Source organism: Thamnophis sirtalis, unplaced genomic scaffold (assembly GCF_051295495.1).
Source record: "Thamnophis sirtalis isolate CommonGarterSnake01/CBP01778 unplaced genomic scaffold, rThaSir2_p1.2 scaffold_7, whole genome shotgun sequence".
In the NCBI taxonomy this organism is placed as follows: domain Eukaryota; kingdom Metazoa; phylum Chordata; class Lepidosauria; order Squamata; family Natricidae; genus Thamnophis; species Thamnophis sirtalis.
Window position 1 is genome coordinate 27,613,888 of NW_028261387.1, and position 26,526 is coordinate 27,640,413.

At 39.3% G+C, this 26,526-nt stretch overlaps 2 protein-coding genes across 5 annotated transcripts in view; one reads left to right on the forward strand and one right to left on the reverse strand.

Annotated features, from left to right (window-relative positions):
- Positions 1-555: 555 nt before the first annotated feature.
- Positions 556-6,750, forward strand: LOC106550647 (E3 ubiquitin-protein ligase RNF170-like). Its single transcript, XM_014068585.2, has 5 exons — positions 556-614; positions 1,181-1,289; positions 3,173-3,246; positions 5,117-5,224; positions 5,591-6,750. The coding sequence occupies exons 1-5, from the start codon at positions 570-572 to the stop codon at positions 5,894-5,896; spliced, it is 642 nt and encodes a 213-aa protein (XP_013924060.2). The 5' UTR covers positions 556-569; the 3' UTR covers positions 5,897-6,750.
- Positions 6,740-26,526, reverse strand: part of FGGY (FGGY carbohydrate kinase domain containing) — a 178,245-nt gene continuing 158,458 nt past the window's right edge. For all 4 annotated transcript variants that reach the window (XM_087719589.1, XM_087719588.1, XM_087719587.1 and 1 more), the window contains 2 exons: positions 12,014-12,075; positions 6,740-7,681 (listed from right to left, as the gene is read on the reverse strand). In XM_087719589.1, coding sequence (XP_087575715.1) covers positions 7,600-7,681; positions 12,014-12,075 — 144 coding nt within the window. In that variant the 3' untranslated portion in view covers positions 6,740-7,599. The remainder of the gene's footprint in view (positions 7,682-12,013; positions 12,076-26,526) is intronic.

Below are 26,526 nucleotides of genomic sequence, written 5' to 3' on the forward strand. Positions count from 1 at the left end.
TGAAATTTATTTTAACCTCAGCAGTTGAGCAAATGTGATAACCTTGTGCCTCACTGAACTGGTATAGGATTCTCCATAGACTTCAGAATATGGGAAAGCAGTAAGGATTCACAAGAATGTAGAGTCTTCAATGCATTGGAGAGAATGGGATAATGCATTCGCCTAATTAGTCCTACCCATCTAATAACTGAAACAAAAGAAGTTTGAAGATGATCAAATGCTTAAAGTTATACATTGAAGTTTCATACATTGAAGATGATCAAATTACCAGTTAAACTTCAGTACCTGTGTTGAAAATGCCTAGAAAAATATGCATTCAACAATTGAAAAGATATGTGCAAAATGCAAATGCCATTGCTTTGAAGAAAAATTATCCTTGAGGAGGAGACAAGATGATTTTATGACTGTAGAATAAACTATGAAAGCATGGAAGTGCATGCTATTATATAAATATTCATTGTGCTTATTTGAACTGCATATCTACCTAACCAAATCTGTCTCATCAACAGCCGCTCTTATCAAAATTATATCAAGTATTACTTATTTTATAGAGTTCTCAACTTCAAGAAATGAGTTCTTTGGAAAAGAATTGTGTTCCTTCATCCTCCAAAATAGTAAGTTTACAATATCTCTTAAGCTACATAATACAAAATCCAAAAGATGTGTGCAAAAATCGTAGGTATCAGGAAAGTTTTCAAACTTCTGCTTATTTATCCTTCAGAAGAATTGAATATCACTGAACCCAGAATTTTGTGGCAGTTTAATTAGAAACATATGGTTCCTGTTTTGGTAAGAGATGAAACTTCAAAAAGAAGCAGGATTAGTTTTCCAAACAGAGGCTTGAAATATGATATGCTGAATTTATAAAAACAGAATGACTCCATTAATCAAGTTTTCATGTATTAAAGGGATTGCCTTTAATACACTACTATGCTTCTTTCCCATCCTACCACTTTTAAAAAAAAAATGGTGCTTACATAACCATTTTCAAAGGACACCCACAGTCATATATCAACTACTATGGCAAATTCAGAAATATGTAAAACTAGTAAATGCTCTATTAAGTATTGTACTACTTTTTCATAGTTTTCTAGGGTCAATGCACAATTATTAAAGCCGCTAAAGCATTTCTGGAATTAACTGGAATATCTTTAAACATAGCATTTCCCTCCTCTCTTAGGAACGTCTTCAGCAGTGGCAGCAGTGCTACCCCAGTGATTTGAGTTGTCCTATCTGTCTCCAAACCGCTAATTTCCCTGTAGAAACCAACTGTGGACATTTCTTTTGTGGCAAGTTAATTGGGCTACTACTGTTTCCTCATACATTTTATTTGCAAGACTGTAGTAACATTAATATTACATGAAATTATAGAATTAAACAGTAGAGAGCATATACATTTTGCTAAACAAATGCCCATTTGTGGATGAAATGCTTGTGCAAAAGACAGCTGATAGGGGCCAAAGTTTCCATGAAATAAATCATTACGTAACATTTGTTGGTGATCTATCTCTAAATATGTTCACACTACCAACTTTGAACTAATCTTGATTATCTATTGTAAAAATGCATATACCCATCACTATTTTTATTATGAAAAAAATAAATGAAGCAGCACTTTTACTTCAGCTATTGTATAGTACCACAGACACTTTATAAAGTTTTGCAATGCTCAGGAAGTCTTGTGGACAATTAAACAGGAAATTTATACTTTTGAGACCAAGATACTGTACTTACTTAACATTTCCATTTGAGTCTTTGAGCTGGCAAAAGGCCAACAGAAACAGCTATATCAAACAAAACAAAAACAATTGGCAGTCAAAGCTTTAAGCTAATTTAATAGCAAGACTATGAATACTGTTGCCTTGAGAATTAAGTAAATTAAAAAAACTACCTCCTGCCATCTGAAAAAGGCAAAAAATAAATAAATTAGAAGTATTCCAAATCTCCTAATTTTTGTTATTAAAAACACTCTAGAATTTATCCACACTTTAATGTTTGCTCTGCAGGATACCACATCATGCAATCCTACAGTGTTCAAAAGATGTTTTTTTTTTCTTTAGTTAAGCAAATTTTTCCACAAAGTTTTCCATCATGTAGAAAGTTATTTGTGGGTTTATGCTTAGTAATATTTTGAGAAATTGCATGAACATTTTTGCCAACTGAAGTCAATGTATATATGAAAAAAAGAGTTGTGGTGTCTGGCAACATTAAAACATAACAGTAGCGAATTACCAAATAACTTGTAATTTTATTCTAGCAGAGTGGTGGATTTGCATCTATTTTGATACAGAAAGTAAAATAAATATATAAAGGTTTATAAAGATTAATTTATAAAATGTGTATGGCTACTGACATATACATATTCTCTGCATGGCTTATATTTCTAAGACAATTAAAATAAAATGTTCAAAGTATTTTTAAAGCAATTATTAAAAACAGTGAACACACACTGCATAAAAATCTCATTTGTGTTCAAGGACAGCGTAGAACACCCAGGAAATTTATCCCCAAAGAGCAGTGTAGAATAGGATTGGTGTCAAGATTTTTCATGGCAGAAATTGCTCCCCAAAAGTTTATATCAAGGTGCATATGAAAAAAAAATAGTAGCATTCCTAATGCAGCAAAATAATAGGAAGACAGCTATTTTTCTGATAATGGACACGGTATCAATAATGTAACACTTGCATTTTGCAGTGTCATTCTCATGAGGCTAATATTTATTTTTAATTACTAATAATGTTTCGGGGGGGGGGGGGGCACTAAAAGAAAGAATAGGAACAAACATGATTGAAAGATCCGATGTCACTTTGAAATGTCTGAATCCGCAAATACCCTGCCATGAAAAAGGTTTGCTTTCCCATCCTTCAAATCTGCTATACGGGAAACAAACGCAAACCTTGTCCATTAAGTCTTCAAACAATGTTTAATTTTGTTTTCAAATGTGTAAATGGATTCCATTTAATTACTGGCTGACATGGAATTAAAATTTCAGTGTATTGAGCACCTTACCTACTTCTCTTGAGTTTTTATTGCCTTCTTGAACAGTGTAATTACTCCTTGCTAGGTCATGTAATATAGAAATCACCTTTTGATGTGAACAGCTATAAAGTTGGCTGTGGTGTTTTCCCACTATGCAACGTTTGGCTTACAAAGACATGTCTTCCTTTCCTAGGCTACTGTCTAATTGAATACTGGAAACATGGGTCCTGGCTGAGTGCAATCAACTGTCCACTTTGCAGACAAAAAGTAAGAATTTTCATCTTTTCTTTGAAGTTACAAAAGGAGGTAGAAAAACGCCAAGAATAACTGTCTCATATTTCAGGTTTTCATTCCTTAATATAGATAACAGGATTTCTAATTTCATACTTGTCAGATCAAACAACTATCAATGATTAAACAGTGTATCTGCAATAGATTTTTTGATTTTTTTAACATGGTTGATTGCCTTCAAAGAGCCATTTTAGAGTAATGGTTAAAGTGCTGGCCTAGAATCCAGGAGACTGTGAGTTCTAGTTCCACCTTAGGTAGGAAACCCAGCTGGGTGACTTTGGGCCAGTCTCTCTCTCAGTCCAGCTCACTTCACAGGGTTGTTGTTGTGAGGAAGGAGTATTTTGTAAGTTCAGTTATTGGGTTATTTATAAAAAATAATAAAGGCAGGATAAAAATCTAATAAATAAATAAGTTTGTTCTTTCTCCTTATACTCCAGGGGTCCCCAACCCCTGGCTATTGCCCAGTACCGGGCCACAGCCTGTTGGGAATGGGCTGTGCAAGCAGTGGGCAAACGGGTGAGCACACAAAACTCAATTTGTGCAAGATGTGGGCTGGCGCACTTGCCTGCAAAGCTCCGTTGCACTGAACCATCCCCCCCCCCCACACTACTGCTGTTGCCATTGCCGGTCTGCAGAACCGGAAAGACCACTGTTATACTCTACTGAGCTTCACCTGTTGACTGTGGAGTAAAATCCACAATGGTCTCAGCGTAAAGAAGAAAGCTTGCTAGGGAAGAACTAGACCTCAAAGGGTAAACCCAGAAGCTCAAAGAAATAGCAATCATGAGATGGCCTGCTCTGGGGTCCTGTTGGGATGTTGGCAGGTGGGGACCAGGATAGCCTTTTCTGCTGAGCTGCCCAGCCTTCAGAATATCATTTCCTCAGGTTAGACTAGCTTCAATCAACCCTGCTGGATTCTCATATGGCTGTGAAATCCTGATTTTGTACCCGAGTATTTTTAGTATTTTTTAGTATTTTATTAGGATTTATAGGCCGCCCTTTTCCCTGAGGGGCTCAGGGCGGCTTACAATCATAGGGAAGGGGGTGAAATGCAAAAACAAACAATATGTGAATAAAATAAAATGATAAAAACACAACTTGCATTCAACACTCAACACTCGGGCGGGGTGAAATTGGAAACCTATCCCCAGGCCTGTTGGGATAGCCAGGTCTTAAGGGCTGTGCGGAAGGCCTGGACGGTGGTGAGGGTGCGTATCTCGACGGGGAGGTCGTTCCACAGGGTCGGAGCTGCAACAGAAAAGGCTCTCCTCCGTGTAGTCGCCAGTCGGCATTGACTGGCGGATGGAATTCAGAGGAGGCCCAGATTCTGGAGCATATTCTCAGGATGTGTGATAGAGCCAGTGGTGGGATCCTCCCAGTTTAGTAACCAATTCAGTGATTGTGTGATTTGTTGCGCGCACGTGCTTGTAGTTTGAGGAAATCTTCACTTTCGGGTTTCTTCGGAGGAGTAACACAGTTGATTCGCATGGCATTCTGCTCTGCTGTGCGAATCAGTTAAGAAGATAACGGTAGGAAAATAGCACGGGTGGGCTCATCTGATCATCGGAGCTACCAGTTCACCTGAACTGGTCCGAACCAGTAGAATTCCACCTCTGGACAGAGCCCATATCCAGGCTATGTTGATAGTTGTTTTATAATCCTTAATGGTTGCATGTTTTCATTTTTATATAGTATCCATTTATCTATTTAATTATAAACCATGTAGAGTCATGCAGTGTGTAATGGGTGGCTATTTAAACCCATATAATTAATTAATTGGGTCTTTCTATCTAGCAGAAGACAAACCTACACTTTGGTTCTCAACATCGTGTTTTTCCCCCCCAAGGTTGTTTTTTTGTACACCTGTTCTGAAAACCAGCCTGACAAGAAAAACAAGCGAACTTTCTATGACATCAGAACTTACAACAAACGCTTCTCTGGACAACCTCAGTCTGTAAGTGATAACATTTTCCACATCAAGAAAATTGATCCCATTGACTTACATTGATGAGATGCCATGAGTGAAGTTGTGGTGGCTATTCTCCCAAGGAGAAGTTAGATTACACATATTGTGATTTCTTTTAATGGGGCATTAAGTAGGCGATATGATGGCTGTCATGCCAAAGGAAAACAATCTTTTGGGGTGATCCCAAGTAAGAAGGGTGAAAAGAGTGCTGCCTAATTAATTATTTTGCTTTGTTCAGTTTTAATCCATGGAGTTCAGCAATGGGCAAGTCCCCAGCTGTAAAATTCCTTCACCTAAAATCAGAATAATTCAAATTAATAGTAGGTGCCTAACTTACCCGATCTCTGTGCTTAGTTTATAGATCATCTTTATGACATGCCATTTCTTCTCCCTGTTATGCTAAGAGGAATCTTCACGCTAGCTGCCCTCATGTGGATCTTTCTCTTCAGAGTTGTCGTCTGTTTTTTTGGAACGATCATGTGCACAACCTGCCCACTTGAAGAGACGCTTGAACCTCTCTGTGGAATCTTGCACACAGCTGATAATTTAGCTGTCATTATCTTACTTTTGATTAGCTTTATAAACATTGGCCCTCAAATGGAATCAGAAGGTGCAAACAGGACGATCTCTAGGGAAGAAACCATTACCGTGGCATCATAAGGGAGGGAACTGTATTGTCTCTGAAAAGTCAAAATTAACCAGCCATGACACATTTTAATGGACTAATAGTGGACTTAGTTTGAAAAAGTGATTAAGGGCTAATGTGCTGTATTGAATTGTAAGCAAATAATAGAGAATATATTAGCAGGATGCTCTCATGCTAATAAAGGACTTAAAACCAGTGAGGTCTCTGAGTCTTTAAACAGGCATTGCTGCTGTTTAAAGAATACATTTTAGAGTAGAGAAGACCAAATAGTTGATATATCCCTGATTAGGATATTGATGCTGATAGTTAGGAACAGGCACAGGAATTAGGAAACAGAGGGTACTGAGAAAATAAGTCAGTGGCAATACAGGATAAAGTTTATATCTAAGTCTAGATGTTAGTAGAGTAGAGTAGAGTACAGTAGGACCTCGAAAAGATGGATGGCTAAGTCAACCTTGAGCTGGTAAGATTTGAACTGCAAAATTGCAGGCAGCCAGCAGTCAGCAGAAGTAGCTTGCAGTACTGCATTCTAACCACTGTGCCACCATGGCTCTTATCCAAATACTGAAATATTATTTTGTGGTAGGACATTGAAAAAATAATAGGTTAATAGACCATAAACAAAAAACACATTATCTAGTTAACAATAATAAGAAACCTAGGAGATTATCAGCTGGAACAGGGGAATTTATCTAATATTCTTCTAAACTTTTATTTTTATCTCAAAGAGCTTTGAATAATTAAGCAAATTTCAGATTAAAATGATTAGTTAAAATAACTGAATTGAGATACTAGAAAAAATGTAAATGATCGTTACTAATTTTGATAAGAACAATAACTGCAACACTACAGAGCCAAACCTTGAACAAACAATGCATTTATTAAACCCAGAAATCAAGGACATTAGAAAGAAACTTAAACGAATTCTGCCTTAACTCCATGGATACAAAAAAGATGGATAGGAAAACACAACCAGATTTTTAACAAAAATCAAGATTCTCCAACATTCTGTTTCCTGACTTAGTCTACATTGAAGGACTGACAAATGAGTTTTAAGACATTTAAAATTACACTGATAATGAATTGAAAAAATATGGTGTAAAATTTTACCTAGCAATTCTTCTTTGCAGCAATTTATTCTACAAAGTTCATTAAGAGGTATTTCTTCTTAGTTAACTCTTGATTCTCATAATGTCACATTATGACTCTTGATTTTATTACCAAAAACAACAAGAAGCAACAAGAATGAAATCTTTCTCCAATTTAGTTTTTGATATTAAATAGAAAGCCTGACAAATGAAGGTACATTTACTGTATAAATTTGATATTCTCTTTCCCAAGCTTCAGTTTATTTTCACATAAATTTACAAATTTTAAAAAGTATGCATTTTGCATATTTCATCTATATATTCCCTTTTACACATTTTTGCCTAATACATATTTTTGAAAGCTTTTTAACAGATTATGCAATTCTGAAAAGTGTGAAGGCTGAATGATAGCTGCAATTCTGGTTAAGACACTGATTCAAGAAATGTAGATTTGACAAGTTTGTTTCATGATATCATCTTAATAAAATACATCTCTGTTCATATTCAATAGACTATAAAGTATTTTTAATTTTTACTACAATGTTTCTCATTAATGTAAATAGCTAATCAAAAAAGTCAAAGAAATCAGTCAGACCTCTAATATGAAAGATGATTCTTCTTTATGCTGTCTATGCATTCTGCATGATGGATTTATATTTTCTTTGATCTTCTGCAAGTTTTAGAAACACTTGGTATTTCTTGTCATAAAACCTATGGAAAAAGCATAAAGCCCAACAAATATTTGGCAATATTTATAATCTAAACACTAAGAAGAACGCAATAAGCCCCTTCTATGTTAAACTCAATGAAACAAACAAGAAGTACAGATCAGTACAATATTGCTGTGATGCTGCTCTGATTCAGTTACCGTATTTTTCCATCTATAAGATGTCCCCATGTATAGGACATCTGTCCCTCCCACTTATCCAAAATTCAGAAATCAATATTTTAAACATTAAATAGAAGACATTTATTTTGCAGATTAAGACATTTGCTTACTGGTACTGATATTTATTTTTTTGTTTTCTGACATTTGTATGGGCTCAGAACGCTCCGATATTATCGCTCCCTGTTGCACGTGGGCATTGGCTACACGCTCTCCGCAGCATCACCTGATTTCAGTAGCATAAGACTCATGATTGGAGGGAACCTGTTAGCAATCGGAAGTTTCACTCATGTGGCCAGTTTGCAGAGATAAGGTATTGGCAGTTTTGCAACCATGGTTCTCCTTTTGGCCCCATGTGTATAAGACGCCCCTCCATTTTTAGGTAAATATTTTAAAGAAAAAGTATTGTCTTATAATCAGAAAAATATGATAGATGGGGGCCGTCTGCCTGAAGTTTTTGACAAATTGCTCTAATGAAACACCAAAAAATACCATTGGATTTGCTTTAGATGGGACCTTGGTAATATGTCCGATTCCATTTTATTTTCTACTACAGACTATAAAAGGGTGAGAGAAAGATTTTAGCAACTGTTGGATTGTAGAATTGCAAAGGAATATGAAACTTGTCACTTATTAAATGAGGCACTACAGCAAAATTCTGCCCCCCCCCCCTGGCATTCTTCCTGAAACTGTATAAAATTCTATAGCTACACTAGATAAAGTAATGTAAAAGGAAGCAGCCAGGAATTTTGCAGTAGTTAAATGACCATCACAGATAAGTTGTTTCAACTCTTATTGTATTTATTTAGCAGTTTGAAGGACAATGTCTGAAGTATACCCATTGTCATTCTATAGCAAGCAAATATTTGTTTTTAATGTTACAATGTTGTACAATGTCCTTTTGTCCTTTCAAGCCATTGAGTTTGGACCCCACCATGGTCAATGTAAACACAGAGATGGCATTTGGCTCCACAATTACAATGCTATCTTGACATTTTAAACTCTACCCTCCACTGATTCCTGATGCCCCTGATTCAAAGTGTTTGATTGTAAACCAGCAAAAGGGTCACATTCCTCTAACAAATTATTAATGTATCCAGTCTTATGAAGCACAAACGTATTATGTGGGATTCATTTCAATGATTCTAATCCTCAGGCTCTTATTACTAGAGTCATACATACAATATTTCTGTTATGAGTTATAGACCGAAGTAAGCTAAGAATTGGTCAATCAAGAGACTGAACTATAACTGAGCTAATCTAGGTCATGAATTCTACGGCTTTACAGATCAGGTAAATACATCATCTTGTATTTGCTGGCTACTCATGCAAAGTGATGATTTCACGATCTGCAGTTATTGGGGTTAACAACCACAAAAATCACCAGGATTACTTTCTTTCAGGTTATCATATTTCCAGAGAGTATCTGGTGTGTTTTAAGAATTCTTGTTTCAAAACAGCAGCTACTATAGTTCATATCAAATATCCATTGCATTCAGTGGGAAACTTAATCCAAATGCATTAGAGAGGCTGTGCCACTTTCTAAAAATAGAAGTTACACAATGTGTAAACAAGAAAAAAATCTTTGGCGATTTCAAAAGCAGAGAGTATTGGTTCAAATAATCTAATCTAGGCCCATCCCTTTGTGACCTTTTATTTCCTCATGGCTAATGACCTCGCTCCTTTTGATTTTCCAACTGCAAAAGAAAATTTGTCAGGGTGTCCTGACTGGTAGATTTAAAGTAACTGGAATCTGAATGCATTACAGTAATGAAATTCTCCATTTGTTGAAAAAATGTTTCACTGTCACTTTTTCTGAGACATCTTAAATCTAGATGCATTTTGCCAGAGTTCATTTTGTGTCCACATTCTTATTTCATAAACAGATTAAAGTCACTGAAAATAGCGAGGTAAAAATAGGAGAATTCTATGTAGACTTTATATGTAAAAACCTGCAGATGGCACCAACGCTCTTCTTCAGTAAGTTTCCCTACTGCTTAATATTTGAAGAGACTTTCTTTGAGCCCAAAATAAATTCACTTAAGAAACTTCATGAAAGGAACATTCTCTCAGTGTGTTCTGCCATCTTGTTGGAGGCTGGTAACCCACTTCAGGTTCAATCCTCTGCTTTCCATGTAAGCTGAAAGCAAGAAATATTCTGGGCTCCGAGAGAGGGTCTGATACTTTGAACCACTCATCTTTCATCCTGCCGCCGCTGAATGTATAAACGCAGAGGGCCCTCAGCTCAAAAATACTGTCTTCCAATCAAAGACCACAAAAGAGATGACAAGGATTAAATTCTTCATTTGAAAATATGTGATATTCTTGTTGGGAATTTATGGTGTTTAGGAATCCTAATGGGGGTCCAAATTTGTTTTTTGGGATAGCTTTTCCTCCTAGGCAAAACCAAAGAGTTTGTTGAGCCTTGGCAGGAGGGAAGGAGAACCTAGTCCAGTCTTAGAAAAAAAGTGGAATCTCTTGTATCTAGGAAATTAAGCATGTTAAATAAACAGTATACCAGCAGAATAATTAGAAAAATCATGGAAAGGAAAGTGTCAGGAATTTTCTCCAGAAATCTTGGTTTATTAATTTTACAGGTTACAATGAAGACAGAAGCTCCAAGCAGTTTTGTAAACACAGCCTGTTAGGCATTGCAGAAGTGGAACGGAAGCCCAGATCCCTAAAAACTTTAAAAAGTAGACATTTTCTATTCTCCCATCCCTCTGGAAGGAAAAAAATGGTAGTGAATGCCATCATCCTTGCAATTGTTTTCCTTGGGGGAGCAAGGTTTGGCTTCCTGTGTATGGTGGCAGGCTTGTGCCTTATCATCACCACATCGAGTCCAGAAGATCTGGGCCCTCTCCCCATGCTCTGCTTAATAACCTGTGCATTCACTTTACAAGCACAACTGAAACAGCCAGGTTTGCGGTGTTGAACAAAGTAGTCATGCAGTACCTCACTTAATGACCACGTTAGTAAACGAGTGAAATTCCAGTTATGATCGTAAGTGGAGAACTATCTATATGTGAGTTGATAGATTCTTTCTAGCATCAATAGCTATCACAAAAGACAGTGATTTGAAAAGCAGGGCTTGACCAGCCAGTACTAAATGAAAGTGAAGAAGAGACAAATAACAAAGTTGAGTCGTCTCCTGGTCTCCATTAACTCTTGTGGGCCTTCTCTATTCCATGTCAGGGCCAGGAGTAGAACAGAGAAAGAAGGAAGATTGGAAGGGGGAGGGGGATGTGTTCACAATAGGTAAAGGTAAAGGTTCCCCTTGCACATATGTGCTAGTCTTTCCCAACTCTAGGGGGCAGTGCTCATCTCCGTTTCAAAGCCAAAGAGCCAGCGCTGTCCGAAGACATCTCCATGGTGATGTGGCCGGCATGACTAAATGCTGAAGGTGCACAGAACGCTGTTACCTTCCCACCAAAGGTGGTTTCTATTTTTCTACTTGCATTTTTATGTGTTTTTGAACTGCTAGGTTGGCAGAAGCTGGGACAAGTAACGAGAGCTCACTCCATTACATGGCACTAGGGATTCGAACCGCCGAACTTTCTGATCGACAAGCTCAGCATCTTAGCCACTGAGCCACCGCATCCCTGTGTTCACAATAAGCACTTTAAAAACAGTACACAGTGAGCACCATTAATTCATATGGCCCCACATGAATACAGAAATCCCAGCAATATTTTCCAGTGAAAATCAAAAATAGGGAGAGATTTGCAACAGAGAGGGGGAATTAACTTACTTAACTATTGTCAGTCTCTAAATTCGTCTACTTGCTGCAACATAGATATTGTTAAAAACTGGTGAAATAACAAAGTGCAACTATAGAGAAAGAGAATTAGCTTTCTTTACTCCACAAAAAGCTCTATCGCCACCTCAACAAGTTAGAATGGAGAAATACACATGGGTTTTCTAGCATGATCTGATCACCTGATATATTATTCAGAATAGCATCTACCTTGGTTTTACTATCTTTTTAAAAGCATTTTACACATTAGGTTGCAATCTTTTGGCCACATGTTACCACGTTATATCTTAAAAATGGATATTTAAGAACAAAGGGATAAAAAATTCATTTCCCAGCATAAATAGCTTTATGCAATTTTATAACTCTCTAACAAACAAAACTCACTGAAAAATCCTATTACCTTTTATCCTTGTGGTTTGGCAGCACAATCCGGCCAATTTTCTCCATTTTCTCCATAGCATCCTGTTCAAAGATCAACAGAATACAAATTTGCCTGTTTCAGTTTAACATTCTTGGTTAAAAAAAAAAGCGATAGATGTTTCAGAAATTAAACAGACCACTGACCAGCTTAGACAAGAGCATGTGAAATATAGTTTTTCCCACTCTACAATGGCAAACAGACTACTCAAGTAAGCCAAATATTCTGGAACCATGAAGTAATCTGATTTTTTTTACACCTTTTTTTTAAAAAAACAAACAAACATAGGGACTAATTGAGAATTTGAATAAAATGTGTTGTGGAAATTATTAAAAATAAAGGCTTCTATCCATGTGACTGATAATTTGGAAAATTAATATTTTTGAAATATCTTGACTTCAACCAAATTAAAATACATTTGGCCAAATTTCACTGAAAACAGATTTGGGTTAGTTTTGATTAATTCCTTCTGCTGATTTCAATTCAAGACCTATGGGCTAATTTGTAGCATGCACACATGAAGCTCTTTGTTTTTCAAGAGCTGGACTGCTACTATCTTCTGTTAGTGCCATGAATCCTTTCTCTGCCAAGTGAATGAGGTAATAGTAGTCTTCAAATATATTCTGTTGTTTTAACGAATTAATATGCAGAAAGCATTGGGAATAAGTGGACTATATCTCCATCTGCTCCAACCAACACTGTCATCAATGATTATAGAAAATACAGTCCAAAACCAATTATAAGGCCAGTTTCTTTGTGCCTACCGGACTGTCTACTTCTATAAAATCTACTTTAGGTTCACAGACCTTCAGTGGGGCACCTTTGCTACTTATGCTTTGGATGAGTTTTACATTGAGGGTCAATACTACTATTTTTCCACCAGAGTACTAATTTCTTGTGGAAACAATTACCAATGGAGTTGAGGCTTTCTCCATCCTAATTATAACTTAGATGTAAGCCCAAGACCTTCCTTTTTACTAAGGCCTTTAAGGGACATTTTAATAATGAACTTATCATTTTTTCTTATTTACATATTTTCAAGTCACCCAAGTGTCATTTGAGAAGGCATCAAATATACATTTGTAAAATGAAACAAAAAGTTATAAAAGGTCAAAACAAGAAAAACGGTCAAGCAAAGCCTGGATAATTTATTGCCTTTCTGAACTGGACCGCCATAGTGATGGATGCATGCGTAAAGCTGCATTTGTGAAAGCTGCATGCACACACATGCAAAACCATTCCATCCCTCTGGCCTGACCAACTGTTGCTGATGCTGCATCCGCTGGTCCGCCAAGATGAAACGGTTGGGGAATGCTGATCTAGACAAGTCCCTGGTTCTGTGGGAGCCCCAGACCTGCTCTCCTAAGCAAACCCTGAGATATTTCCATAATATTAAAAGGGATGGAGCTAATCTAATTTTGGGAGGAAGAATGTTCCTGTTGTGTCCCGCCAGCAGATTCGCATAGTGAGGAGGCTGGGGAGGAACATGGGCCAATCCTGGAGTCTGGGGAAGACTCTGATGAGTGTTTTGCATTGGAGGCAGAGATGGGGCTAGAGTCATCTGAAAATTATCAGCTGCCGTCAGAGTCAGAGATCAGTGAGGCAGACGAACAGCTGGAGCCTGTTCCCAGTGTGCGCATGGACAGAGTTGCCATACAAAGGAGACAGCTAAGGAACAAGGGTTGACTTGGGAATAAGGCCACAGATGGCCCCTCCCATAGGGAATAAAACCGGAGTGAAAGGGGAAGGGTGTTTGCAGGAGACAATTAGTTCATTCCTGCATTCTTGCCAAGTATTGCGGCGACTGAAAGATATCAGCCTGGCCACTCTCCAAGACTGATATACGTCAGTAATTGTGAACTATCTTGAAAGACTGTAGGAGAGGAAAGACTTTGCTGGAGAGGAATTTATTGTAAATTAATTAAAGGGGGTTTATTGGGATGAGGACTCAGCTTCATGCTGCTAGGTCAGAACAGTTCCATAAGGCAGGCACCACCGCAGAGAAGACACATCTCCTGGGACCCAACAAATGTAGGCCCTTAGTCGATAAAAACAGCAGCATGCATTCTCTTCCAGATGTAGTGGAATGAGCTGATTATAACCAGGGAAGAACCTCTCCCTCAGATAGCCCAGTCCCATGCCATTCAGGGCTTTAAAGATCAAAACCAGCACCTTGAATTGGACCTGTCAACAAACTGGCAGCTGATGCAGCTTGCAGAGCAAGATGTGACATGCATTGTTCAATGGCCATGCCATTGTGTTTTGTACCAGCTGAAGTTTCTGAATACTTTTCAAGGGCAGACAAGTGTGCCCCAGTTTGTGTTTTACCTGACTTCCGGTCTTTTATTAGAACTCAGTATGTTTTTCATTCTATATCATATATTGAAAAGTAAGCACTTCTGAAATGATTTTGGTTACATCCATGTGACATATATTCTGCACATATGAAAGGGTGAAGTGCCGGTGGCTTGTCTGATTGTGTATTATGATGGTTTTAATTAGAATGTTAGTTGGTTTCATCTTAATAGGAAATCATATCTATGGCTATAATACCCATATCCAGAAATATAAAAATGGAGTTCCTACAAGATGTGTTATTGTATCGCATGTCCTGCACACAATAGACACTATCCCAGAGCCTTAAACAATGAAGCCATCTCAACAATTCTGTTTCTCTGAGATTTGCAAGCCTATTGACATAACCACATTTTGAAGAACTTCTGGACGGCTACCAAGAATGGGACCAATCTCACTTGGGCTCTAATTAGCTGAAGTTTAATTAAGGATAATACATATTTTTTGCAGATATTTGGAAATAGCAAAATACAAGAACATCAGATTCAGGGCCAACAACCCTACTTATCCTCTTTCTTTAGCACATATAGAAGGAATGTATGAAAGAAACCAATATTACAATAATACAATTTCTACTTAGATATTCACATTCTGCCTCTCTATGTCTAGGATGTTTGTTGTATAATTGCTTTCACGATATTATAAAGAGTGTTCAATCTGGCAGGAGTATATGAGAGAACTGACTTTGCAGAAATGTTCATAAACATTTTGCTTAAAGGAGCATACAGCCCACAATTAAGTACATTAAATCACACATCTTAATTTGCTTAAGCCTCAACACTCTCATATGTTGTCATCATTATTCATTCTTAAAGCAGTTACATTTTACTTGTTTAGTATACTAATTCTCTTGCTACTTCCTCAAATTGCTTGGTTTATAGCCCATGCTTCCTTTAGGAGCATCAGACAGTACCTGTAACACTCCCTCCTCCAAATATCTCCCACTACAATTACTGTGTACTTTGAGCTAGTGAGCATCTATGGCTGAGGCTAGATCAAAATCAGGATCTGCCCTTTACCAGTCCAAGTTAACTGATGCACTGATGCATTTAAATATAGTCAGAAATGAAGAAGAGTGAATCAAGCCACAGTGTGACCAGAAGATTTCATTAGCTACTGTCAGTCACAAAGAGTCATTTTAGGGTAAGACATTTGAGAGGGAGGAAAAATCAGGAAGCTAGTAGCACCTTTTCCAACCAATGGATCTGGATCTCCATGATAGCTTTCTATCACCTTAATAACTATAGTATGTTTCATTCATGACATGATAGCAGTGTTCCAATATCTCAGGGGTTGTCAAAAGAAGAAGGGGTCCACCTATTCTCAAAAACACCCAAAGGCAGGACAAGAAGCAATAGATCAAGGAGAGACGCAACCTAGAACTAAAGAAATTCCCTGACAATTAGAACAATTAATCAGTGGAACAATTTGCCTCCAGAAGTTGTGAATGCTCCAACACTGGAAATGTTTAAGAAAAGATTGATCAACCATTTGTCTAAAATGTTATAGTTTGTTGGTCTATAGAGGGGGTTGGTCTAGAAGACCTCCAACATCCCTTCGCTCTACCCACCCATATATATATGATTTACACTTCTGCAATAAATGTTAAAGTTTATTAAGAACAGGGGATAGGACTATATAATTTCCAACATTCCCTCCAATCCTTCCATTATTCTTGCTCCAAAATGGGATTTTTGTGCTGGCTTCACAAACGTTTTGGCCCACCCTGGGAAACACTCCACTGGAATTTAACTACTGTAGTGGTTTCAGAAAAGCACTGTGAAAATTGGCTGCCAGGTTAACTGTATCATTGTTAATGGCAGCTTTCATGTAAGCATTCTCTTTGGAGGTTGAATGCTGTTATTAACATCCATGATGTCGTAAACATTTTTCATTAGTTCCCCACAGATCCAGAAAGCCCCCAAACCCTGCAGTTTAAATATAATGCCTTAATAGTGGAGGGAAGAATACTTTTCATAGACATTATATTTTGCTTTGTGTACTGAAAAAGATACAATGTCCTCAAAACCCAGAAGAAGCATTTCTTTGTAGAATCCCATAACATCTCATACTACGTCCCAAAGAAATAACTATGCATTTGTTGCACTACAAAGCGATCATATGGAAAGGTGTTAAGTGATTAGAAAAGTAAGGAATGTAATGGGGAAAGACCAAAACAGCTAGCAATTCCCTTCTGCAATCCATTTGTTCCTATTTAGATCAGAAGAATCATACAAACTGAAAAATATTCTTCTTAACTTAGGTACTTGTTATTGTTTTTGAGACATCTAGTATTTTCACATAAATAAATGCTTGCAGAAGATTTATTTCAAAGCAGCTACTTACTCACTTAACTTCTAAAGCTGTCCTTTCCTTATTTTTTCAAAAGACGAAAACCATCACACAGTGGATAACAACTCAAAAAGAAAAAAAGAAAAAAATCTAGGAGTGCAGTTAAATTTCTCTCTTTTAGAGAAGAGAAAAAAAGAAAAGAAGCCAGTATCATCCTTAGGATTTCGTTATGGATTCGACCCCTAAAAACAAACAGAACCCTGGAAAGATGAGAGAAGGGCAGATACAGTATTTGCAGGCACACCAAGAAGGATCTAGGCAGTATTGACTGTGTCAGGATTCAAAGTAACATTCCCAACAAAAGAAGACCCTGAGGCTTGAAGTTCCTCAAAGTTCCATTTTATTGGAGATGTCATATTGGCACATCTGGGAAAACCTGAATCTGAGAGTTCCAGTTTTCCCCACCCAAAAGAAAGTCAAAGATCTATCCCCTGCACCTACAAATCCATCACATGGTCCAATCAGTTCACCATCCCAACTAGAGACAACCCCCACTCACTCCCATCCAGGTGCAGGCCGAATGTCCTTGATTCCCAGAGAAAGGAATGTTGTTATGGCTAATCCTCCTCCACTCCGTGCAATCCCCCCTCCCGTTTTCCCAGGCACTAAAGGTGGCAGCCCTGAAGCTCCAACGGTAAAGATGGCTTCCAGGGCTGACAGACTGTTGAAGATTTGCTATTTTCAGGAGAGCCTGGGTTGAAGCTCTTGAAGTGATTTCACAGGAAGGAATCTAAAGACCCACTGATGGAAGAAGACCACCACATGAGACAAAGACCACTCTTTGGAGAGATAAAAAAGCTATCTGGAGAGAAACTATGCCAGGGAGCATAATAACCTCTTACTTCTTAACACTGAGTAGGAAGTAGGGATATAACCTAAGAATTACATCCTTGTATTTACCCAATACTATAAACTCCATAGATAATATAAGTTTCATTAGATACAGTACAGGAAGCTTTACTACAGCAATAGAGAAATGTTTCTCAATCATCCAGGTCATAGTTGTCCCAAATGTTAGTCCCAGTACTTCAGAACTGAATCAGCGCCTTGGAAGAGAAACGAAATGTTTTCAAACAAAAAAACAAGGAAGTCCACTTACCTTTTGGAAAAAGTACCTTTGGGAGCACAATTGAGAAACCGCCCATACATTTTAACTTACTTTAAAATGTATGGGTGGTTGCTTCTAACTCACAGCTGATTCCATTATTCCTTCTATTATTTGTTCCAAGAAAGTAGAAGAGGAAGAATAAATAAATACTTTTTAGAAACTGAAACTAAAGACTTTTCTTGCTTTGTTTACTGAATAAAAGGAGGAAGCATCGCCAATGAGATCTGGTATGCTGTCTTAAATCAAATTCCCAAAGATTTGCAAAATTACATACCTCTTATAATTATAGCTACAATGAGCAATCTTAAACTGTCTGCTTCTTAAAAGGGATGAGATTTTTCAGACACTGTTAACTAATTCTAATGACAAGGTACAACATATATAAAATTACAGAAGGCAGTGACACCCCAGTGCACTGAAGTACAACTTCCCTATGTGAAAATTATGACAACCTATGTTATCTAAAAAGAGTAACATGCTGGATGCAAATATGACAGCATCCTAGGGATCTGTGGCTGGTAGCAGACTGTCAGTAGGTGAAAAGGTCTTTCCCATCATTCTTTCATAACCCATAATTATCAGGGAGAGGAAAAGGGAGAGAGATAAGTAGCATGATTGCTTAACATTTACGCTTTCCTTGTTTTGTTTTTTTCTGGGAAAGGACTGTACCAGATTTCCCGGGACCTGATATGACATTTTATTCATATTGATATGGTTAATGAGGGTGGATTATTGCACAGACAATTCCAGATTCCACATGTCTGGAGTTATAACACTGGTTAGGATGAAAAAAAATGTGGTTAAGCATGTTCTCAAATGGACTAGGATTTTATACGTTTTTCCAAGTAATAATCTTATTGAGAATTTGCTCCTTAGCAGGTTGTCTTACAATCTGGTTGTCAGATAGTTCTGTTCTGCCCTTTGCATTTCACTGGATTTAAAACATTTTCAGTCCCTACTTGCTTACTCTTATTCAAAAATAAGCATTATATAACTGTCTTCTACTATTATTTTGGTTCCAGAGTAAAATACGTTTGTTGTACCTGAGCTTTTTTTCTCATTCCATGTAATTCTCCTACAAGATTTTATGCCACTTTTAGATTTGCTTCTGGGTTTCCCCCCCCCCCTGTTTAAAAAATCTATTTATTATTGTATTTTTGTTCTCTCTCTCTCTCTCTCTCTCTCTCTCTCTCTCTCTCTCTCTCTCTCTCTCTCTCTCTCTCTCTCTCTCTCTCTCTCTCTCTCTCTCTCTCTCTCTCTCTGTGTTTGTAAAGCTATCCTTGAAAATGATGGAAATGCAGAGGTGAAATTACAAAATACATGTACATTATGAAGGAAGTACACCACATCTCTGAAAACTTAAAATGTCTATAGATCCTTTATGAAATCCCAAAGAATAATTATGTAGAATACCAGAAATAGAAAGCTTATATATAGAAGACATTATATCCTCACTTAGGGAGAAGTTAATAGTAAGTAGAAGAAATTCTCATTTCAGCTGGTGCTCAAATAAAAATATACTCAGTTTAATTTATTGGTTTCTAATATATCACCATAATTGTCATGGAATCTTGGAGGTTAACAATAACAAAACATTAACAAATAATTCAAAAGCATTAATACTAATAATCCCTAACAGTGCCAAATGGTGTCTGGAAGAATTCGTTTTTTATCAGCTTCCAGGAGGTCATGAGAATGAAAGTTAACCAGAGTTTAGGAGGAAACTATTTAATAAACCAGAGACCATCAATTGAAAAATGTGGTTTTCAAGCTCTTCCCCCGAGTTTCTGAAAACAGGACTACTTATATATTAGATGTAAAATTACATATTGAATAGAACAATTCCTCTTGGAAAAGGCAATCTTACAAATACCTATGAGCCAACCCATACACAGATAGAACTTTTAAAACTAGAATATTATATTGGATTTGAGGATAGCATATGAACAGTTAAAACAGGCAGATAGGAAGAAGAGAAAGAAGGTGATGCATGAATCAACATGTGTGTGCAATAGAAGTGAGTGAGTTGATGGAAAAAATCAGAGGACTAATGTTTTTTATACATATGCAAAATGGGGGGAATGGATGAAACTTTTTAGATAATAAGACAAATAATTTTTGCAGACACTCACTCACACATACAAAACTGATTACAAAGTAAATTGGGAGAAAAGTTATTTCTGATAAACATTTATAGGATTAACGTAACTTAATAAAAGAAATCAACTTGTTTTCAAGCAGCAGAATAAGCATCAGCTCACAAAGGCTATAGAAACTAGTCTTGTATATAGTTTGTCACATGATCAAGACGTTCACATTTTGGCTTTTATCTTGTTTGTAGGAATATTCCATAAATTATACAAATACAATAAACGCTTTCTTTCACTCACTGATTCACTCACTCACATATTCCAACATGGCTTTTAAAATTATCTCTATTCCCCTTTCCCGTAAAAGTTGTGCTAAAATTCAAATATAAACATTCATGTTTGACCATAATTTGATCATGATTTCTAAAGACAAGGCAACATGCAAGTGAATGGATTTTTCAGACAAAAATAGAGGCTCTGTATAATAAATAAAAGGATGCATTCATAGTTTCAAGTCTTTGTTATAATGTCAAAGCTGAGAAAGATACAAACCAGTAAACAGACTAGTCAGCAATGATGATTAAAACTGCAACAGTCACTTTTCTATATATACAGAAGAAAACTAGCCCAATCAACCATGATTTTTAGATTAAAAGGAGGAAAAAACATGACATTTTTTAAAATGCGTGCCCTAGCTGCTTGCCAGGCCTGTACAAAAGGTTGTAAGAGTATGCGGAGAGAAACTCCGACCAACGGCCCATTCTAGGGGACAAGATGGGTGGGGTGGGGCGGTCCCCTGCGATTATGCCCAGTAATGGCTTGTGATCAGTTACCAGTGTGAAGTGGCGGCCATATAGGTAATGATGGAACTGTTTTACGCCCACTACGGCCGCGAGGGCCTCCTTGTCCAACTGGCTATAATTTCGCTCTGGTTTGGACAAGGTGCGGGAGTAAAAAGCGATGGGTAGTTCGGTTCCATCAGGGTAGGAGTGACTAAGGACGGCTCCAATCCCGTAGGGGGATGCGTCGCAGGCCAGTAGCAGGGGTAGGTGCTCATCATATTGTACTAGCACCGGAGCGTTGGTTAATAGTGCTTTGACAGCCGCGAGCGCTTGTGCTTTGTGGTCTGTCCAGATCCAGGGGGTAGATGTGTCAAGGAGACGGTGCAGAGGTTCTGCAACTGTGGCTTTGTGGGGGATGAATGGGGAGTAGAAGTTAAGAAGGCCCAGAAAAGCCTGGAGCTCTTGTTTGGTGGTGGGAGTGGGGGCGGAAGCGATAGCTTCCACCTTGGAGGGGGTGGGATGGATTCCCTTGGAATCCACCAAAAACCCTAAAAATTCTACTGAAGGCACGCCGAACTTGCACTTAGATCGTTTTAAGTGCAGTCCGGCTGCGCGAAACCTAGAGAGGACGTCCCTTAGCGTGTTGACGAGTCCTGATCGGTCCTTAGCGGCGATCAGGACATCGTCAAAATAAGGGACGACCCCGGGGATGCCGTGGAGCACTCGCTCCATAAGGCCCTGAAAAATTCCTGGTGCGACACTAACCCCGAACTGGAGGCGGCGGCATTTGAACGCGCCTCTGTGCGTAATGATGGTTTGTGTGGTGGCAGATGCCTCGACAACCAGTAGCTGTTGGTAAGCTTGGGCCAGGTCCAGTTTGGCAAAAGTCTGGCCCTGGCCCAAGGAATGCAGGACATGCTGCACTACCGGCACGGGATAAGGGTGGGCTTGCAAGGCCTTGTTGAGCGTGGCCTTATAGTCCGCACACACCCTCAGTGAGCTGTCGGCTTTGAGGGGTAGAACGATGGGTGTCTCCCAGGGGGCGTGGTCAACGGGCTCTAGGACGCCTTGCGCGACGAGCTTGTCGAGCTCGGCATCCAGGGCTAAGGGAACCCGTCTGGCCTTCAAATGGATGGGTGCCACCAAGGGGTCCATATTGAGGGTAATGGGGGCGCCATTGTAGCACCCTAAGGCATCTGAAAAGACGTCATCGTATTCCGCTAGCAGGGACTCCAGGGAGGGGGCTAACTGTAGGGAATTAATGCCAGAAATTCCCAGCCCTAGGGCTCTAAACCAATCCATGCCTAATAATGAGGCTAATGGGGGTTTGACCACTATGATAGGTAAACGACCCTGGAATTTGCGAAAGGACACGGGGAATGTGCTGCAGCCCAAAATAGGGATTGCATGTCTTGATAGTCCTGTAGGAAACAGTTTGCGGGACTCAATTGTGCGAGCCGGAGGGTTGGTATAAGTGCCCTCAAGGTGTCCCATGAGATTATTGTGCGGGCTGAGCCTGTATCAAGCTCCATCGTGCAGGGGCGGCCTGCAAGTAATATGCGGAGGTGCATTTTACCCTGGCTGCCGTAAGATGAAGCAGCAGCCGATTCGGTTTGCCAGTCGGGCATCGTTGGCTCCGGAGTGGACACGGCGTAGCAGGTCATTCGGCCTGAGGAGGATCCCGGGGTCTGTCGGCGGCCGGCAGGAGGTTGATTCGTCATGGGAAGGGTAGACGACATAGAAGAAGGAGGAGGTCTCGGGTTCCGAGGGTCTCCGGCGGATGATTTGCACACATTTGAAATGTGGCCTTTTTTACCGCAACGGCGGCAAGCGGCCATGCGGAAATGGCAAAATGTGCTTGGGTGGTGGCCGCCGCAACTCAAACAACTGCCTCTGTCCCGTAGGGGCTGTGCCCTCATGCGATCAACTGTAGCAGTGGCGTCGGCACAGGGGTCGTTGGACAGAATTTGGCTTTGCACGCTGAGTTGGGCAGCCCTTGCAGTGCAGATGGGGGCAGTCGACGATTGTCTGGGGTTGAATGGCCAGCCATCTCGTACGCTCGGGCCATGTTAACAGCAATTTTCATTGAGAGGACGGACTTCTCCAGGATCTTCCTATGTAGATTTATGTCTGCGAGTCCATAAATAAATTGCTCCAGCAAGGCGTCCTCTAAGTCAGGGAACTCGCAGTTTATAGCGGTTGCCCGCAGTTCTGCGACGTATTGGGCGATTGACTGGCCCTGTCGCTGGATGCATCGCCGGAAGGTTTGTCTGCGAGTGTACTTCGAGGGAGCCGCCTTGTAGTGCAGTTTAAGGCGCTCCATCAGGATGTCGAGGGGTAATGAGTGCACAGGTGCCGGGGCGGCTAATGCACGGGCTGTGGCAAACATTTCTGCCCCGCAGTAATGCAAGAATCTGCTGCGTCTTCTCCCCTCGGGGAGCTCAGACAAGTCATGGGCCATAAGGAAGACCTCGAACCTTTCCAGGAATGCATCCCACGACTCAGCTTCTGGACGAAAGGCAGTGAATACTGAAGATGGTGCCAGAGCTGGCACTACAACGGGGTCCGTTTCCGACATCATCGTCGCCAGTTTTAAATAACGAGGCGAGAGTCGTCATTAAAACAGTAACGTTTTTTTCCGGTTTATTAGTAACAGGTCTTGCAACTTGGAGGATTCAGAACGCGGACAGCTCCTGACCAACTGACAGCTCTTTATATACTTGAGCTGTCAGTTGGCCAGCCAATAGACGACCGGCGCGTCTCCCTCCAGCTGGCGGGTGCGTCGCAGCCAATCGGATGCCGGCTGCTCCAGCCCCTCCTGTCGGCTGGCACGGGAGGACGTAACAGTAAAAATATTGGGTTTCTGTTGTGATGGACTCTTGTGATGAGCCGATTGACAGATAATGGAAGCAATTAGCTTCCTCCCATAATTGGGGCATACCAGGGGTTGTGACACTAAATATATACCTTCTTCCCTGGCTTCAGCTGATAAGGAGGAGAGTCTGTGGCTTAATGGCTAAGATGTCTGCCTAAGATGTAATTAGCCCAGGTTCGAATCCCAGTAAAGGTATGGCTAGCTGATGAGAGCTAAATAGCTTGAAATAGATCTATACTAGTCTCCCTTTATTTATTTATCAGCACAAATACCCCCCCACAGACAGACAGACAGACACACACACATATATATATAAAGTCACAACCCCTGGTATGCCCAAATATGGGAGGAAGATCACTACTTCCATTCTCTGTCCTTCGGCTCATCACAAAAGACCATAATAAGCACAAATATAACATATATATATTCTTGCAGAGGGATGAGCAAGAATCATTGCCAACCATAGTCCACTAAAATTGAGCAGCTAATACGATTAAATAAATAAATATTGAGATCACATTTTCCTCCAAGTAAATATGATACATTAAAAATAAATAATAAATAAAATATGCAAAGATATAACAAATGATAAGCAATTTCTATTGACCATCTATTTCTTTCCTTCCAATAGATCCTCCATTAATGTAATCCTTCATCTAGCACTGCAAACCCTCCCAACTCATTCCATTTCATGTTTGACACGAACATTGCATTTTGTCCAATATAAAAGCACTGTAAAGGTATCACTAAAAAGCCGTTTACCCTTTCCCTGGTCTCATCCTATCCCTAAGCAATGAAAAGAGGGGAAAAGATGAAAAAAAAAGGTTTATTTATTATTACTATTGGCCAGTGAGGAAATAGGCACAAGAGGAGAAAGAATTTATTTATTAAGGATCAGCTACAGAACAAAGCAGCTTTTGGAAGACATCAAATGTGTCAACAACCAATCCAGGGACTGTCCTTTGTGTAAACAGATCTATAGATAGATGGCAGCTGGGTGAAATCAAATGGAGAAAAGGGTCAGTGTAACTGGAGGAAGAGCTTTCTGGCATTCCAGCCATGATGTTACTCATTTATTAAAGAGGCTAAACTTAGAAGCAGAATGAGCCATACTGATTGTCATTCCATCAGTCCTCAGCTGTAAAGCCTGTCTTGTGTCTGTTGCTAATATTAGACTACTGCTTGTTTCACTTGTTTTACTAGGGCCTCCCCCGCAATATCCCACAATGAACAAATAATTAAGTAATTGTATTTAGTGGGCAACTAACACTTTTGCCCGAATTAAAATGGGTCGGATGCCAGTCTGACTGCCCGGCAGTGGGAGGCTCAGCTTACGTGGGCCATGAAAGAAGCCCAAGAGCTTAATTCTCTTTTCAGCTCCCAAGCTTTGCTGGCACAAGGCACAATGTTTCATGTGTGTTGATCTCTGACTCAGCGAAAGCCAGCTTTGCACAGTGAAAGGGACAGGTGTCCTTGAACTGGACTGTGACTCAGAACTGGGAAGGGTTCAACAGCATATGGCAAGGGATTATATTAAAATGTGGGCAACCAATGTCTTTAATCTGTGAAAAAGCAAGAATGGAAAACCACCACGGCACCGTTCTATCCATAGTCATGCACTGTTGTATAAAATTCCCATTGTATTATTTCATATCTGCTAGAATTCCATAAATTTGTTCAATGCTGATAAATCTATTCAGAAAGGTTACTGATTGACCAACGATGGCAATGTGAAACTCAAACTACCATTTACAAGATACCAAAGTATCATGTTAAATTTCTAGTTACATTGTTATCACCCTCCCCCCCAAAAGAACCTCTGTAATAACCAACTGTGGAGGAAGTGAGAAAAGGAAGATCTACATATTTTCTAGTTGATCATTTTATTCAATTGCAAGTGATACATTTAATATTATAAATAGTTTGATCCTACTATCAGAGCTAGCTGGGTAAGAAGAATTTAGGATTATAATGAAATCTCCTTTGAACTGAGTCCCATTCATTGTGAATTCATGGGAAGTTTTCTTTGCAACAATACTAACCAGGTTCAAGCTCCTTTAGTATTTTATTTAAGTACCGGTATTTCAGTATTTTATTTTGTAAGTATTTTAGTATTTTAGATAACCCAATAATGGCTAGGTGTTTTCAGTCTTTTTCTCCCCTTACTTATGGCTCCCTAATAAAATCAGGGAAGACTTCCATTAAGGAATTAATATACAATATATGCTCATTACTGCACATACTGTTCCAAGATGGAACTCTCAATAGCATACAAATTTATTTATTTATTTATTATTTATTTGTTTATTCGTTCATTCATTTATTTTATTAAATATATTTATATGCTGCCCAATCCCGAAGGACTCCGGGCGGCTTACAAAAAATAAGAAAAAAAACACATAACGAGAAAAGAAACAGTTTAAAAACAGCAACACCCTCATACATTCATTCTAATCGGGGCTGGACCTCAACAGTGAGGTCAACAGCCCCAGGCCTGCCAGAACAGCCAAGTTTTTACAGCTTTCCGGAAGGCCATGAGAGCGGGTATGGTCTGGATCTCCGGGGGTAGTTGGTTCCAGAGAATCGGAGCAGCCACAGAGAAGGCTCTCCTCCAAGGGCCCGCCAGCCGACACTGTCTGGCTGACGGCATCTGAAGGAGGCCCAATCTGTGGGATCTTACTGGCCGCTGGGAGGTATGTGGCAGCAGGTGGTCTCGAAGGTACTCTAGCCCTAAGCCATGTAGGGCTTTAAAGGTGATAACCAACACCTTGAATTGAGTCCAGAGACCAATTGGTAGCCAGTGCAGCTCACAGAGGACAGGTGTAACGTGGGTGTACCTCGGCACACCCAAAATCGCTTGTGTGGCCGCATTCTGAACTAACTGCAGTCTCTGAACGCTTTTCAAGGGTAGCCCCATGTAGAGGGCGTTGCAA